The sequence below is a fragment of the Dreissena polymorpha genome, chromosome 13 (assembly GCF_020536995.1).
Source record: "Dreissena polymorpha isolate Duluth1 chromosome 13, UMN_Dpol_1.0, whole genome shotgun sequence".
Lineage (NCBI taxonomy): Eukaryota > Metazoa > Mollusca > Bivalvia > Myida > Dreissenidae > Dreissena > Dreissena polymorpha.
The window spans coordinates 18307158-18323840 of NC_068367.1; the positions used below are offsets into that span (position 1 = coordinate 18307158).

Consider the following 16683-nt stretch of genomic DNA (forward strand, 5'->3'; position numbering starts at 1 on the left):
TGACTCCGGGTATTCCCCATTGTCGAGAAGTCTATTAAATAACTTAAGCATAAACGGCGCTAGTTCGCTGGTTGCGCATTTGTAGACTTCTGCACATAGTTTATCAATACCACCATTTTTGTTGTTGTTTTGTGAACGTATTGCTTTAATGATTTCCTCTATGCTAAATTCTCTATCTAATTCGATATCTTGGGTGTTTACGGTGTGTTCGGGCAAGGCATTTTCGGGGGTTTCTTCAGTGGAGTAAAGGTTCTTAAAGTGCTCGTACAGGTTAGACGTACTTAAATTATTCGCTTTGTTTTGTACTTTTTTGTACTGTTTATTTACTTTTTTCCAAAACTCTTTAGGGTTCGATTTGCTCAATTTCGAAAGATAGTGCGTTTCGTGGGTCTTAAATTTACATTTTGCTCTGCGCTTTGTACGTGTGTATTTAGTTTTTGAGTTTAAGAATGCATGTCTTTTAATTGTATTGGTTTTATCCTTAAGAAATATATTTCGATATTTTTTAAATTCCGAACTTGCTAAACGGCATTCTTGGTTAAACCAGGGTTTTTTGTTATCATTAGACGATTGTCTTTTTTGCGAGGTGTACTTTTTCCCAAATACTTGGGCAGCACCTGTTTTCAAAATGTCCATAAAATGTGAGGATATTATATTAATATCACCCCCAGTATCGATTTGATCTGCTAACGAATTTATGTTTGCTTGGTTTTCAATCAAATAAGATTTGAATTGTTCGGCTTTTAAGACATCCCATGGGATTTTATAGTCATCGTTGTTTGGTAGTGTACAAGTAGGTATTTGGTGTTTAGACTCTAGGCAAAATACTAGCCCCGAATGGTCCGAAAATTCATTTTGATCTAATATATCAAAATGCGAAACGCATAATCATTCTAAGCTGTATGAAGTTTCCCCTTAAATATGACTACGTTAGGTGTTAATATATTGACAATACTTAATTAAAATATGACTACGTTAGGTGGTAATATATTGGCAATATATAATTAAAATATGACTACGTTAGGTGTTAATATATTGACAATATTTAATTAAAATATGACTACGTTAGGTGTTAATATATTGACAATATTTAATTAAAATATGACTACGTTAGGTGTTAAAATATTGACAATATATAATTAAAATATGACTACGTTAGGTGTTAATATATTGACAATATTTAATTAAAATATGACTACGTTAGGTGTTAATATATTGACAACATTTTATTAAAATATGACTACGTTAGGTGTTAATATATTGACAATATATAATTAAAATATGACTACGTTAGGTGTTAATATATTGACAATATTTAATTAAAATATGACTTCATTAGGTGTTAATATATTGACAATATTTAATTAAAATATGACTACATTAGGTGTTAATATATTGACAATATTTAATTAAAATATGACTACGTTAGGTGTTAATATATTAACAATATTTAATTAAAATATGACTACGTTAGGTGTTAATATATTGACAATATTTAATTAAAATATGACTACGTTAGGTGTTAATATATTGACAATATTTAATTAAAATATGACTACGTAAGGTGTTAATATATATTGACAATATTTAATTAAAATATGACTACGTTAGGTGTTAAAATCTTGACAATAATTAACAAGCAGATAAAGGGTAAATAACTAGAAAAAAAGTAGACATATCTTCGATTAACCGGTATATTTTTCAATCAATGCCGCTTTACACTATATTATTCAGTTTATGCTTACAATCCCTTGCAAGACGGTTACATTACATGCTAGAGCAGAACGACAACTATGCTTTGTTTTGCTTATGGTTCGTGTTCTGTAGTGTAGTAAGAGTAAGAGAAGTGGTTAGGTACAATAATTTCTCTCGTAACAGAGTTTCTGATGTGTTATTGGTTTCTATAGCGAATGCGTATTTACAAGTATATAGTAAATTAAATAATCAAATCCGAAGTAGTTCAATGAACAAAAACACTACGATACGATAATGCATTACATGCTTTAATGGTACTTACAATGAATAACGACTGGGATACACAAATAAAACATGAGAATATGTTCCACTCAATAGATACACAGCACAACATTTGACATCTTTATAAGTCTCTTACTGATTTCAACGGAGGAGATTGTAAGTTAGGCCTCAGTCCGTAATGTCCATCTGTCTGTCCGTGCGATCCTGCGGTTGCTCGAAAAGACATGTTGATGCCTTTTGGTATACATGTGCTCATAAATGGCAATGTGAGGATTATGCGACGTTTCACAACACTTAGGTTTACATGTACTTATAAATGGCAATGTGAGGATTATGCGACGTTTCACAACACTTAGGTTTACATGTACTTATAAATGGCAATGTGAGGATTATGCGACGTTTCACAACACTTAGGTTTACATGTACTTATAAATGGCAATAAGAGGATAGAAACACAATTTTAAAGAATATTGTTATATTGTTACTTTATTGTTTTCACATACGTACGGTACATGCACAAAAATAGCATACAAATAAAGCTAATATTTGATTAAACATTGGCATGCATAATATGGCTGAATGCTATACTTTTAAATTATTACCTCTATTACAACTAGAGTTTGTGACCTTATGAGTGTCATATCCATTTATATTTGGATCGAAGTATATGATCTAAATAATATTATACTATACCGACTAAATATTATAAGTAAATGGCATTATATTCGAAAAACAGTTCGACGTATTTGTGAGTGCGAATTTATTTGTATATAGATTATACTACTTATATTAATCCCATGCGCGATGTAGAGCGTTTTGAAGGCCTGTCGATAACATAGAGTAATTAAGATGTTCTACCAAACAAACGATCGAACAAGGGATCACAAACCATAAATTTCTCTTGGACTCGTTGATATGGATGATGTATTATTTTTTTTTTTTTTTTTTTTTGAACAGAACAGAACTTTTATTTTCACCCAAGTATATAACATATACAATAAGGGCAATATAACAAAGTACAATTTTTATAACAATATTTTGACTTCCGATAATTTAGCAACAACAGCACATATTATCCAGCGAGGGTGGGGGTATTCAGAATGAGCATATATAAATATATTGACTACGAGAATGTGGGAAAAGTTAATCAATTACAAAAAACACCAGATTATCATACATAGTGAGCAATGCATGAGAATGAAATAACGGTTCGTAATTGTGTAGCCTAATTTGTCGAGGATTCTAATATTATTAGTGATCTTTAACCTTAATTATGCGGGGTTGTCTTGTTCACACGTCACTTAACTTTGCACGCGCTGTTACCGATAGCAGTTTTCAGGAAAGAAAAATGTTTATTTAAAAAGTGCAGGTTAAAACAGTGCGTTTAAGGCGATAATGCAACTTGCAGTTGGTAGCTTTAATTTCTGTATTCGGAATAGTTGCAGACATGCTTTTTCGTGATTTATTCGCTCGACTGCACCCGCACAATGAAATTTGCCAATGGGCGAATGGATAATGTCGGAGCAACCCGAGGCCATGAATGATAGCTGTACTTCTCAAGGACAGAATAGATAAGGTACTACCGTTAGGATTAAGCAAATTGTGTGTACTGCATTCAAAAGGAATGAGCAAGGCCTAAGCGGTATCAAGAGGTGATTTTTTGTCAACTTACTATTATAATGGCTTATTTAAAACAAAACGATAATTCGTGAATCGAGACGGTACACAAATATGAAAATCACTAGCAAAAGGAATTGTTATAAGTTATAAACTGATATTATTATTATTGCAATATATTCTTTTTTTCTTTTTTTTGTTTTTTTTTTTTAGCTGGTTTTCCGAGAAAGTATTTGTTTAAGAAGCCAGGGTCATGAAAAGCAAATAAATATATGTACAGATTTTTAACATATCAGAATGATGCAAAAGTAGACGTAGTCATGATATATAAATTATCAGTTAGCGAGTGAAATTAAGGATATAACAAATTTATGTACATTTCTCACATTGATACACATTTTAAGTATTATCAAGTAATTAAATAAGCATAAACGTTCCTCATGCTTAACAATTAATGTTTTTAACGGTAAAGTGTAGATGTACATAGGACTGAAAATGTGTCATGTAAATTGAATTTATGGAATTTATTTAATTTGAAGTAGGTAACTACAGTCAACTTTCTATTATACTGGTGGTATAAGTCGGCTATTTAAAACAAAACACAAATTTGTAGATAGAAATGGTACAGAATTATAAAAATCACTAGCAAAAAGGAAATTGTAATAAGTTATAAACTGGTTATTATTATTGCAATTTTTGGCCGGTTTTTCGAGGAAGTATTTGTTTAAGAAGCCATGGTCATGAAAGCAAATAAATATTTGTACAGATTTTTAACATATCAAAATGATGCAAAAGTACACATAGTCATGATATATAACATTATTAGAGAAACACAACCAAATTAATATAATACAATCATCAATGAGCGATTGAAATTAAGAATATAGCAAATTTATGTTCATTTCTCACACTGGTACACATATTAAGTATTAACAAGTAATTAAATATAACTTATAAGCATAAATGTTCCTCATGATATATAACATTATTAGAGAAACCCAACCGAATTAATATAATACAATCATCAACTAGCGAATGAAATTAAGAATATAGCAAATTTATGTACATTTCTCACACTGATTCACATATTAAGTATTAACAAGTAATTAAATATAACTTATAAGCATAAATGTTCCTCATGCTTAACAATTAATGTTTATAACGGTAAAGCATACATGTACATAAGACTGAGAATGTGGCATGTAAATTGAATTTATTCAATTTCAAGTAGGTAACCACAGATTATACAGTAGTAAACGGATGTAAGAAAAAAAGTAGACTCTTTGAAGAAGCAGTAATGTAGTTATTATCATTAAAGGGAGACTATTTAGACAAAAATGTGCCCTAATTAATAATAAAAAGGATGGCTATACAGGTTTTGAAATGAAATTCATTTCCAAGTACATAATAACGCATTAGATCGAGACTTAACAAAAAACTAACAGTCAATTAGTGCACTGTAGTAGAACATATACTATAATTTGGTGGTCTGGTGGCATTTGTATTTATAAACAAATGTTTACTTGTATTGAATCTTTGTTAGCGTTTAAATATACTGAATATAAAGCGTATAAATTCTTGGGTAAACCGTTCTATGAAATAAGATTCTTTTACTTATATGAGCCTTGTTCTGAGAAAACTGGTAATAATGCGTGTGCGTAAAGTGTCATCCCAGATTAGCCTGTGCAGTTCGCACAGGCTAATCAAGGACGACACTTTCCGCCTAAACTTGATTTTCGGTAAGGAGGGACTTCATTGAAACTAAAAATCCCATAAAAGCGGAAAGTGTCGTCCCTGATAAGCCTGTGCGGACTGCACAGGCTAATCTGGGACGACACTGTACGCACATACATTAACCCCAGTTTTCTCATAACGCGACTCATAAATTGTTAAACGGTCTTATGGTGCTCCATTCGGGTCCTACCCTTTGCTGAGCTCATTGAATCTCACTCGTGATAATATTGCACGTTCACATTTGTACGGAATCCGGATAGGGCCAAGTTGAGTGTCGCGTGTCGACCTTCGAGGTCGACACACGCAAATCAAGCGACATTCTCTCGACGCTCAATACGACGCGCGACAATCATGCGACAGTCAATATTTGAGTGTCGCATATCGCGCTTGGTTTTAGAAAAAAAATATCGCAGAAAATCTTGACTGTCGACTGAATTGTCGCGCGTCGTATCGAGCGTCGAGAGAATGTCGCTTGAATGTCGTGTGTCGACCTTCGAGCGCGACACTCGACATTCTCTCGACATTTTCTCGACGCACGATACGACGCGCGACATTCAATATAATCTGTCGCGAAAATGTCGCCTGCCGGCTTAAAAATCACTAGGTCGACACACGACATTTTCTCGACGCACGACATTCTCTCGACGCTCAATAAGACACTCGCGCGATATATCGAGCAAATATCGCGTAAGTGTCGTATGTCGACCGGCGTGAGAGTAATTTTTTCATTTGCAAGCAAGTTGTTATAGAAACTTTTTCAGCTTAAGTAAAAATAGCGCATCTAGTAGCAGCAATAACAATAGCAGCAGCAACAGTAGCAGCAGCAGCAGTTGCAGCAGCAGCAGTAGCAGCAGCAGCAGTAGCAGTAGCAATTGCAGCAGCAGCAGCAGCAGTAGCAGCAGTAGCTTCAGCAGTAGTAGCAGTAGCAGTAGAAACAATATTAGTAGTTGTAGTAGAAGTAGTAGTAGCTGCAGTAGAAGCAGTAACAGCAGCATCATTAGCAGCAGCATCAGTAGCAGCAGCAGCAGTAGCAGCAACAGCAGTAGCAGCAGTAGTAGCAGTAGCAGCAGTAACAAGAGTAACAGCAGAAGCAGCAGTAGAAGGAGTAGCAGCAGTAGCAGTAGTAGTAGAAGTAGCTGCAGTAGTAGTAGTAGTAGTAGTAGCAGTAGGTAGTAGTAGTAGTAGTAGTAGTAGTTGTAGTAGTTGTAGTAGTAGTAGTAGTAGTAGTAGTAGTAGTAGTAATAGTAGTAGTAGTAGTAGTAGTAGTAGTAGTAGTAGAAGTAGTAGTAGCCGTAGTAGTAGCGGGAGTGGTAGTGAGACTGGTAGTAGTAGTAGTGGGACTGGTGGTAGAGGTAGTTGTAGTTGCAGTAGTAACAGAATTAGGAGTAGTAATTGTAGCAGTAGCAGTGTAGTAGCAGTACCAGCACCACCAGCAGCAGCAGTAGTAGTAGTTGTTGTAGTAGTAGTATTAGCTGCAGTAGAAGCAGTAGCAGCAACAGCAGCAGCAGCAGTAGCAGCAGTAGCGGCAGTAGCAGCAGCAGCAGCAGTAGCATTATTATTATTATTATTATTAGTAGTAGTAGTAGTAGTAGTAGTAGTAGTGGTAGTAGTAGTAGTAGTAGTAATAGTAGTAGTAGCAGAAGTAGTAGCAGCAGCAGTAGCAGCAGCAGTAGCAGCAGTAGTAGTAGCAGTAGCAGCAGTAGAAGGGGTAACAGCAGTAGCAGCAGTAGCAGGAGTTGCAGTAGTAGCAGTAGTAGCAGAAGTAGCAGTAGTAACAGCATTAGTAGTTGTTGTAGTAGTAGCAGTAGCTGCAGTAGAAGCAGTAACAGCAGCATCAGTAGCAGCAGTAGTAGCAGCAGAAGAAGAAGCAGCAGCAGCAGTAGCAGCTGTAGTAGTAGTAGCAGCTGTAACAGGAGTAAGAGCAGTAGCAGCAGTAGCATGAGTAGCAGTAGTAGCAGTAGAAGCAGCAGTAGTAGTAGTAGTAGCAGTACTAGTAGTAGCAGTAGTAGTAGTAGTAGTCGAAGTAGTAGTAGTAGTAGTAGTAGTAGTAGTAGTAGTAGTAGTAGTAGTAGTAGTAGTAGTAGTAGTAGTAGTAGTAGCAGTAGTAGCAGTAGTGGTAGCGGTAGTGGTAGTGATACTGGTAGTAGTGGTAGTGAGACTCGTAGTAGTGGTAGTAGTAGTTGTAGTAGTAGCAGAATCAGGAGTAGTAATATTAGCAGTAGCATCACTACCAACCGTAGCAGTATTTATAGTTGTTGTAATAGTAGTAGTATCTGCAGTAGAAGCAGTAGAAGCAGTAGCGGCAGCAGGAGTAGCAGCAGCAGCAGTAGCAGCAGTAGCAGTAGTTGCAGAAGTAGCAGCAGTAGTAGTAGTTGTAGCAGTACTAGTAGTAGCTGTAGTAGTAGTAGTAGTAGTAGTAGTAGTAGTAGTAGTAGTAGTAGTAATAGGATATTAGTAGTAGTAGTAGTAGTAGTAGTAGTAGTAGTAGTAGTAGTAGTAGTAGTAGTAGTAGTAGTAGTAGTAGTAGTTGTAGTAGTAGTAGTAGTAGTAGTAGAAGAAGTAGTAGTAGTAGTAGTAGTAGTAGTAATAGAAGAAGTAGTAGTAGTAGTAGTAGTAGCGGTAGTGTTAGTGAGACCGGTAGTAGTGGTAGTGGTAGTGGGACTGGTGGAAGTGGAAGTAGTAGTTCTAGTAGTAGCAGAATCAGGAGTAGTAATAGTAGCAGTAGCAGTAAAGTAGCAGTTGCAGCACCACCAACAGTAGCAGTAGTAGAAGTTGTTGTAGTAGTAGTAGTAGCTGCAATAGAAGCAGTAGTAATGCGTTTTTGGATTTGTAGTAGTTGTGTCCCTTTGATTATACATGTATTTGATAATTCGCTAATTATGTTCGGGCATGTTAATTGCCTTTGTCCATTTAGTTTGAAAAACTAAAATGCGCTGAATTGATTGAGAACCTTTATTATTTGTATGATTTGTTTGGTACTGTACTTATGCCGTGTGACCATTATTTCGTGTTTCTTATATGCTATCTCTTTACTGGCGAATATTTGGCAAAAAGTGCATGCGGTAATACATAACCCGCGGAAGAAATAAAAAGTGAGTTTTCAGACAAGGCTGACTTCTATAAATTTTATTTCAAGCCATGTTTGCTAATGATAACTATACAAAATAATAATAATAATATAACAATACTACTACTACTACTAATAATAATAATATGATTATAATAATAATAATAATAATAATAATAATAATAATAATAATAACAATAATAATAATAACAATAATAATAATAATAATAATAATAATAATAATAATAATAATAATAATAATAATTATAATAATATACTAATAATAAAAATAATAATAATAACACATCTTATTTATAACATGGCATTTCAAAAAACAAACAATAGCAATAACAATATTGATACAAATAAAAAACAAACATTATGTAACATAGAGTATATTAATGTAATGAACACAGATACACTAATATATCACAATTTGAAGTAAATAATAAACATTTTTTATTTCATTTTTAATCATATAAATCAATTTCAAATAGAGGAAATTAACTTAGAAAATTAACAAACGACAGTCATTTCCAACTAGAAAGCGTGTTGAAGTGATTTTAGTACAAAAACTGTATATCAGCAGATGAAATTGTTAGTGATATAACACAATAAAAACAACAACAATAACCAGTATACACATAGATGAAGTGCACTGGATAGAGATACGAGTTGAATTTACCTTTGAATTAGTACTTTGTTTTTGCAGAGCGAACTGTACTAGGCAATTTGTCAAGATGCGTCTGCGATTATTTGTGAAAGGAGGTTTCATGCACATGTTTTTAGTTGTATATCTTTTGATTGGAATAACTTTTTTGACAAATATTTCAGCAAATGCTGTTTAATATTTGAGAAATATATGATAGCATATATTAATATATTCAGGGCACATATTATCCAAATGTTTTATAAGTTAAGCAATTGATATGACTGAATACCAAAAGCAGTTGGTGTTCTTCTTGGTTTATGCAAAATTATTTTGTCTCAACTTATTTAATGTTTACCTGCATGCGTGCCCAATTTGGGGAACAATAATCAACATATGTCATGATATATTAACTATAGTACAAACATTTCAGTTCATTACTAAAAAAATAAGTAATGTGTTTAAGAAGGAAAAGTTCGGAATGTATCGTATCGTTTTGAATACATGTGTTACTAGTTTCGCAGAAAATTACAGCACGACACATCCCTCCAGGCTAAAGTGGAAACTAGTTTTCTATCTTAAGTAACCGTGACTGGCCTCAAATGCAATCATGACCCGGGTCTGCATGTAAAATACCTAAAAAAACAATGCGACACAATTTTTCCATATGAGCTCAAGTTATTGAGAGGATGTTTTTCTATTTATAAGAACAGTGACATTGATCTCACTTGTCCTTAATGCAGTCAGACTGCACATACTTTAACAAACACATAAATATTAAAGTCTATAATAACAAACGGTTGAATGCAAACTACCTATACACAACATTACAGAAACATTACTCCATTCAAACTAAAGGTTTTGGGCGGAAACTCGTTTTCTATTCTTAGTATCTTAGTAATAATCATCTTAGTACCACTGGCACCAAATCCAATGCCTCGCTAGATCAGCATGTAACCTACCTACACACATTTCAGAACAATGTCTAATCGTAACTACCGTTAGTGAACATTATTTGATATATTTTTAGCAACAGTGACCTTGACCCAACTGACCTGAAAGCATTACCTATCAGCGAATTATCGGTCTACATGTCACCTAAATTATCAGTAAAAAAAGGGGCTTAATTCTGCTTAATTGCAAATCAGAGTTATAGGAATTGACCCTCACGCAATTACCATGAACACATTTAGGATGTTCCAATTTGAATAACTGCGTTAAAATCGGAAATATAGAGATGTTGAACGGTTACCTTTACCAATAACCAAGTTTTAAAAAGCTACCATTCTGCTAAATTGCACTTCATAGATTGTGCCCGTTTACCTTACCATCATTAAGCAGACATCAACGCAGACGCCGACTTCGACATTTGAATGAGTAGTAAACCTCGAACTATTTTCAGCGAAACTGAACAAATGATATACATATTGTACGATGTAGCGCCATGTTCGACATAAAGGAATTTGTTTGCAAATGCTAGGTGTAAGTGTGAACGAGTTTGCGAAAAATGAAAAAAAGGTCTTCCCGCCTTACACCGCGTGATAATACACAGGTTAGTTGAGAAGCGTCACGTGCGGACAAATATAACACTGAGTTCATCGTTTTAGCATCAGGGTAGTTTTGTTAATGCTTCTATGAAATTACGGCTAACACATGTGTTGACATTTCTTATATGCTTTCTCAATTTTGAATAAAAAGTAACATACAGTGAAAGGTTGATGTTGCTGAGAGAAAGATTTTGCGATTTTGATTATTATAAAATTATAAAAACTAACATTGTTTAACTATATTTTGTTTTTCTCTATACAAACTACAACATAACAAACGAGTATACTATTTAGGGTTTATGGTTGAGGCTGCTTTTTCCGTCTGATCTTCACGTTTATTATATAAATACTAAATAATGTACATATGTAAATGATACATGCGATCAGTTTATGTTTTATTTCATCATTTAATTAATACAATTATCGAAATCAAACAAACGATTAGTAAAATGAGCTTAATTTCTGCACTTCCGGGATAAAGCTGTCACGCGCAGAACATTTACGTCATGTGTTTATATGCATGTCGGACATTATTTTTTATATTCAATATGCATCGTGTTTTGCTGTTTGATGTTAATCGTATTTTAACCAGGTAATTTTCTTATTAAGAACGAAAATATTGAGCTAATGAACATAGTCCCAGATATGATTTATTTCTTGGCATGAAAAAACATAATCTATTGGTCCAGGTTTTCTTAAACTAGCTGCATAAAGTAAATCTACACTTTATTAGAAGTATCTATAGCAATATCGAGGAACGCTCGTTTTCCATACTACTGCAACTATAATTGAATGAAGTGGAGGTTTTTAAAATTTTACAATATCTGTGCATTTGGTATGTTCTTAGAAAATGTGATGTTTATAGCACATACAATTAAAAAATTAAAATTAAAATTAGAGAATAAGCTGACACCACCGTGTGTATCTCAATAAATTCTTTTATAATAAGGTATTTTGTACTTTTAAAAGATGTCATTTTAATTCTTAAGTACTTATCAGACGAAGCACACGCTGTACGTGCCAGTTAGCAGCATTGTTCGTACGGTATCCACTCGACGACAACGCGTAGTAATGTAATGCCCCTTCATAGTCTCCTTCCATTTCATAGCAGTGACCAAGCAAATTTAGCGCTGTCTCACTGTGGTACATGTTGATTTTATTTCTTGGATCAAATACATAAGACTCGAGAATTCCAAGCACATGTAGCTGTTTGTCGCGTTCACCTAGTCCTCCATACGTGAGATACTGTAGATAGTGTAGGAAAGGACGAGCAGCCACCTCAGCGTAGTCCATCGATTGTTTTTCAAAGAAATGTCTCTGCGAAACTTCTTCTTCGGTCATGTTGCGCTTCATTTCAAACCACAGTATGTATGGAGCGCAGTACGCTTCTTCTCTAACAAACTTGGCACAGAATGCGAATGGTCGTTCACATAATACGTTGTCAAAATAATCTGATATCATGTTAGCAAACACCTGGAGATCACTATGTCCTTCTATATTTCTACATCCACACACAGCCTTTACCTTGCTATGATACCTCCTCTCCACGTCATCCAACACTCTAACTGCAGCGTGAAGATGCCCGAAACAGTATAGCACAGACGCCAACTTTAAGCGACTAGAAGCTACATCCGTTTTTAAAGAATATTTGAAACGCCTTATAATTTCGCTGAAAGCACGGTTTTGTTGTCGCAAATATTTAGATGATTGCATTGAATTGTATAATGCGAACAGGTGGTTAATAAATTCTAAAGCAGCTGATTTCAATTTGGCATTCGTGTAATATTCAAAACATTTGCGTAATTTACAGTTTATATCTTGCTCGAAGATTGTATTTGGATGTTCTACCTTAGATGTTGTTCTTCTTAGATGAATAAGAAACATCCTCAAGCGCTCAAACGTCAGTGATAAACTGATAATGTTATGTATGCCTACACATCCTAGCACTTCCCCAGCTTGTCCAATGTGCCGTATACCACACCCTTGTAATCGATATCCTAATTTATCTATATCTATATAAAATAAATCGTGCATGTCGTTCTTTATCAAGTAGTCCACGTACTGTAAAAGGCGCCTCTGCTGCGCAAAAGACATTTTCCCATCGAACAAGTTCACTCCTCCTATGATATAATGAGGGAATTTTCCTAGTCGCAGCCACTTTCTTAATACTTGTAAACATAGTAAAAGTAAGAATATAAGGTTATGTTCCTTCCACAGAGAAGGGTGTGTTCTCTCTATGATGTAAAACATTACAGTTTTACAATGAAAACTTGTGGTAAAATCACCCACCATTTTACTAAATAAGGATTGTTTAATTAATTTTAAAACAATATAACATTTTATTTGCGTCATACTAAAACTTAACATTAACATTCGTTCTATAAGGTTCGGAGACAGTCGCCATTCTTCGCGAGTGTAATCACTATCAGGATGACCGGCTGGTACCAGGAAACACGGAGCTACTTGTGCAGCCTCAAGTAATTGGGCAGGTGGCCAGTCTCTACCTCTGCATCTGTCTATCCAGTGTTGTATTTCAGGAAGAGGGTGGCAAACGTGAAATGCGTTTACAATATCCCAGTTGGGTATATTACTCACTGAAGGTCCATGTTTGGTTATCTCTCCTTGATCTTTATGTATCTGCTCTATTTCCTTTTTCCATTGTTCTGAGCTAAACAGTACTTGCCCAGAATCTTTCCTCACATACTTTTCATCACACAGTCGTGTCTCCGGCTCCGGTGTGTCTCGCCTGATGACCTGTAGAAAGTACTGTTGCGGCGGAGTGTGGTCGTCATGAAGCATCAGAAGGTGAGCCATCCCAGCCTTCCAGTCTCTCCAGTCTGTCATTATGTTTGTATGGTAATAACTTTGTAGAAAATCGATATCAGAATTGAGACCAGGAGTGGTGGTACCTTCTGATTGACTCCCAAAATGAAATCTCTCAGTTTTAGGCCCCCTAAGTTGCCCTGCTATCATATACATGCTCTCCCTCAGCAAGTATGTTCCTCTGCGCTCTTTTACAGTGCATTTGCCTGCTCCAATATCATCCAGTACTTCCGATATTCGGATCGACAAAGCAGGGAAGTGCTCTGGAATCTGGATAAAAAAACGTTTTAATTCAGCATTGTGTTTGTTATTTGTATTAAATCACCATCAGTGTTATCAAAAACATATTCCTTTTAAAGTCCTTATTTCACAAATTGACAATTTCAAACTTGTTGTAACATATTCCATAAATACAAGAACGGTATGTCAGTCCGTGTGTCGGTTGGATGCGAAGACAGTTAATGATTACACCTATTAAACCTATAAGAGTGCATATAGTATTCGATTGGTTTTAAATAAATATCTAATTGTCTTCACAATCACCTAGTTTAATGAGTTTCTGAAAACAGAAACTGACGAGTAAACGAAGTCTTGGTTGACATAACTATGACGACTCTAGTCCTAATTAGTATAGGGCCAATGCTCTCGTTATAGATAACAAACACAAATGTTGCTCACGCACCGATAAGCTTTATAATGGATATGTATAATTAATTTCATCATTAAAAAAAGCATAGTGTGTTACCTGCAAGTATGTAACAAGAAATCGATCCCGACTGTTTTTCGACCGCCTCTTCAGATCCAAATTAATACTAGCTCTTCTAGCACAAAGATTGAGTTTCGAACTTGGAACAAGTACCTTGAAGAAATATATCAGTACAATTGATAATTAATGAAGTATTTTAACCTCTGTAAATAAATCATAACGCATAATCCGCCCATACAGTCGATTCGTTTCAATAGGGTCAATAAAACATAAACATTCCAAATGACCTCGTATCAATTTATAAGTACATCGTACGTCGCACGCTATTTTGCACAATCGCGACTTTTAGTGTACTTGCTATAATTAAAATCATGAAAATTATCGGTAACCAACAGAAACCAATTTTACCAATTTTATTGTCCTAACATTTCAATTGTGAACAATTTTAGATGTTTCCATGTTATTTCTATCCTAAAAATGATATAATTAAACCATATTCTTATGTCAAAATATGAAACAAATGCAACGTTACGCGTAACGAAATACTCCGGTGGCCCTTGTGTTTTCGACGATAATTTTGTCAATTGACAACGTTAACATTTGCCGCCAATTTCAACGTTCTCTTTTTTGACGTCATTTTCCGTTTTCATGCAGCGTAAACAACAACAAAATAAACGCTGATACCGATGTTACGTTCATCATCCGGGTAAGTGTATTTCCCTGTCATTCTTGTTTAAACTGAAAAATTAGCAAATCTAAAACTATGTAAAAGTGCATGGAATCACAAATGCAAACATGTATTTATTTATAATCAATACTTAAAATTAACGCGCACAGCAGAATTTTAAAAAATTACAAACAGAAAAAAGTGACGTAAATTGTGGGTTTCATAGCACCGTTTCTCCATTATATTTTATTAATGATTAAATTTCATTTTTCATGCTTACAATTAACTAAAAGTGCATTAAATCTGTTTTCTGGAGACACCAATTTTATATTCTTTAAATATAATTATGCGGAAGCAGCATACTTTAGAAAAATTACATACACGGCCATGACGGCGTAAAATGTCCGATTGAACGGTGTAACGTTTTAAATAAAAAGACGTTATCTAGAACAGAGCATTTTATTTTATTTTTATTTACAGGCACATGGGTACAAGTTAACACATTTTCCCCGAGTATAAATCAATGAAGCGGTAGAAGATTGAAAGTCGAATATGAATAGTTCATCGCTGGTAAGTTCCTTGTTATAAGCAGCCTATAACTAATGATTGCATAATACACGTACATGCTTTCAATGCTATTCGGTCCTCAAACACTAAAGGTTAAAACTTTTGTATGTGCTTTTAATGTAGACTTAAGACTAGTTCTTTATTTCATAAAGTTAATTTACCTCACCCAAGCAAGGCATTGTACATTGTTCTGCATAGTAATTAGTATAAAAGGTCAAACAAATGCACTAGAGCCTTAATCACGTGAATTCCTGACATAGAGCACATGTAACTATAGCTATAGTATGCCTCCGCAGATCAGTGGTTAGCGCACTTAGCGCCGTCTAATGTAGAGACCCTGGTTCGAATATGGGCGAAGCACACGCGTATGTCCGCCATGTTTCAGCAGAAAGCTTTGTCCGGCATTAAAAAAATATATTTTTTTTAAATCATGCGAAACTCAGATGGAGTACACATTTAAAAAATGTTATATAGTTGAAAACATTCAAACTATTTTGTTATAATTGATGCAGAAATTATCACATTAACAAAAATATATGTGTACTAAATAATCGAAATGAGATCTCTCTCTATTTGCTCTCAAACGATTAACCTTATAGGAACATATAAAAGGGCGACGGTCGCGTTCATAAATGGCGACGGTCGCGCTCGTAATGTGCGACGGTCGTGTTCAAAGGACGATATATCACATATAAAAGGGCAACTGTCGCATTCCAACTTTTTGAAAACGCGACAGTCGACAGGCGATATTATTACAGCGATATTTGAGCAGTACAAATATATCGTGAAATTAGACCGCAATACACGAGATTCGGTTAATATGGGCGATATTTGAATAATACAATATCGTGCGTCGCCGCGACTGTCGCGCAAAATATCGTGCGTCGCTTCGTGATTCGTGCGTCGCCATTTGAACGCGAGACACGACACACGAAGCGATTCACGATATTTTGCGCAACAGTCCCGGCGACGCACGATATTGTAAGCGACAGTCGCGGCGACGCACGATATTTTGCGCGACAGTCGCGGTGACGCACGATATTTTGCGCGACAGTCGCGGCGACGCATGATATATTTAACACGATATATTGCCTTTTGGGCTACCTACACAAGGGCGATATATAGTGTTAAATATATCGTGCGTCGCCGCGACTGTCGCGCAAAATATGTTGCATCGCCGCGACTGTCGCGCAAAAATCGTGCGTCGCCGCGACTGTCGCGCGAAATATCGTGTATCGCTTTGAGTGCCGCCCTTGATGAAAGAAGGGCGAGATTATAGATGACACTATCCGGATTCCGTAATAAATAGAAAATTTATGTATGCTATTT

General features: G+C 35.1%; 2 protein-coding genes across 9 annotated transcripts in view; one reads left to right on the plus strand and one right to left on the minus strand.

Moving 5' to 3' along the window:
- The window catches only part of LOC127856501 (uncharacterized), a 405251-nt gene that overhangs the window by 282369 nt on the left and 106199 nt on the right, over nucleotides 1-16683 (plus strand). The window lies entirely within an intron of this gene.
- LOC127856496 (uncharacterized) overlaps nucleotides 1-16683 on the minus strand; it is a 365893-nt gene that overhangs the window by 203573 nt on the left and 145637 nt on the right. For 4 of the 7 annotated variants that reach the window (XM_052392753.1, XM_052392750.1, XM_052392749.1 and 1 more), the window contains one exon: nucleotides 14160-14273. The exons of the other annotated variants lie outside the window; for them this stretch is intronic. In XM_052392753.1, coding sequence (XP_052248713.1) covers nucleotides 14160-14273 — 114 coding nt within the window. The remainder of the gene's footprint in view (nucleotides 1-14159; nucleotides 14274-16683) is intronic. 7 annotated transcript variants of the gene reach the window in all.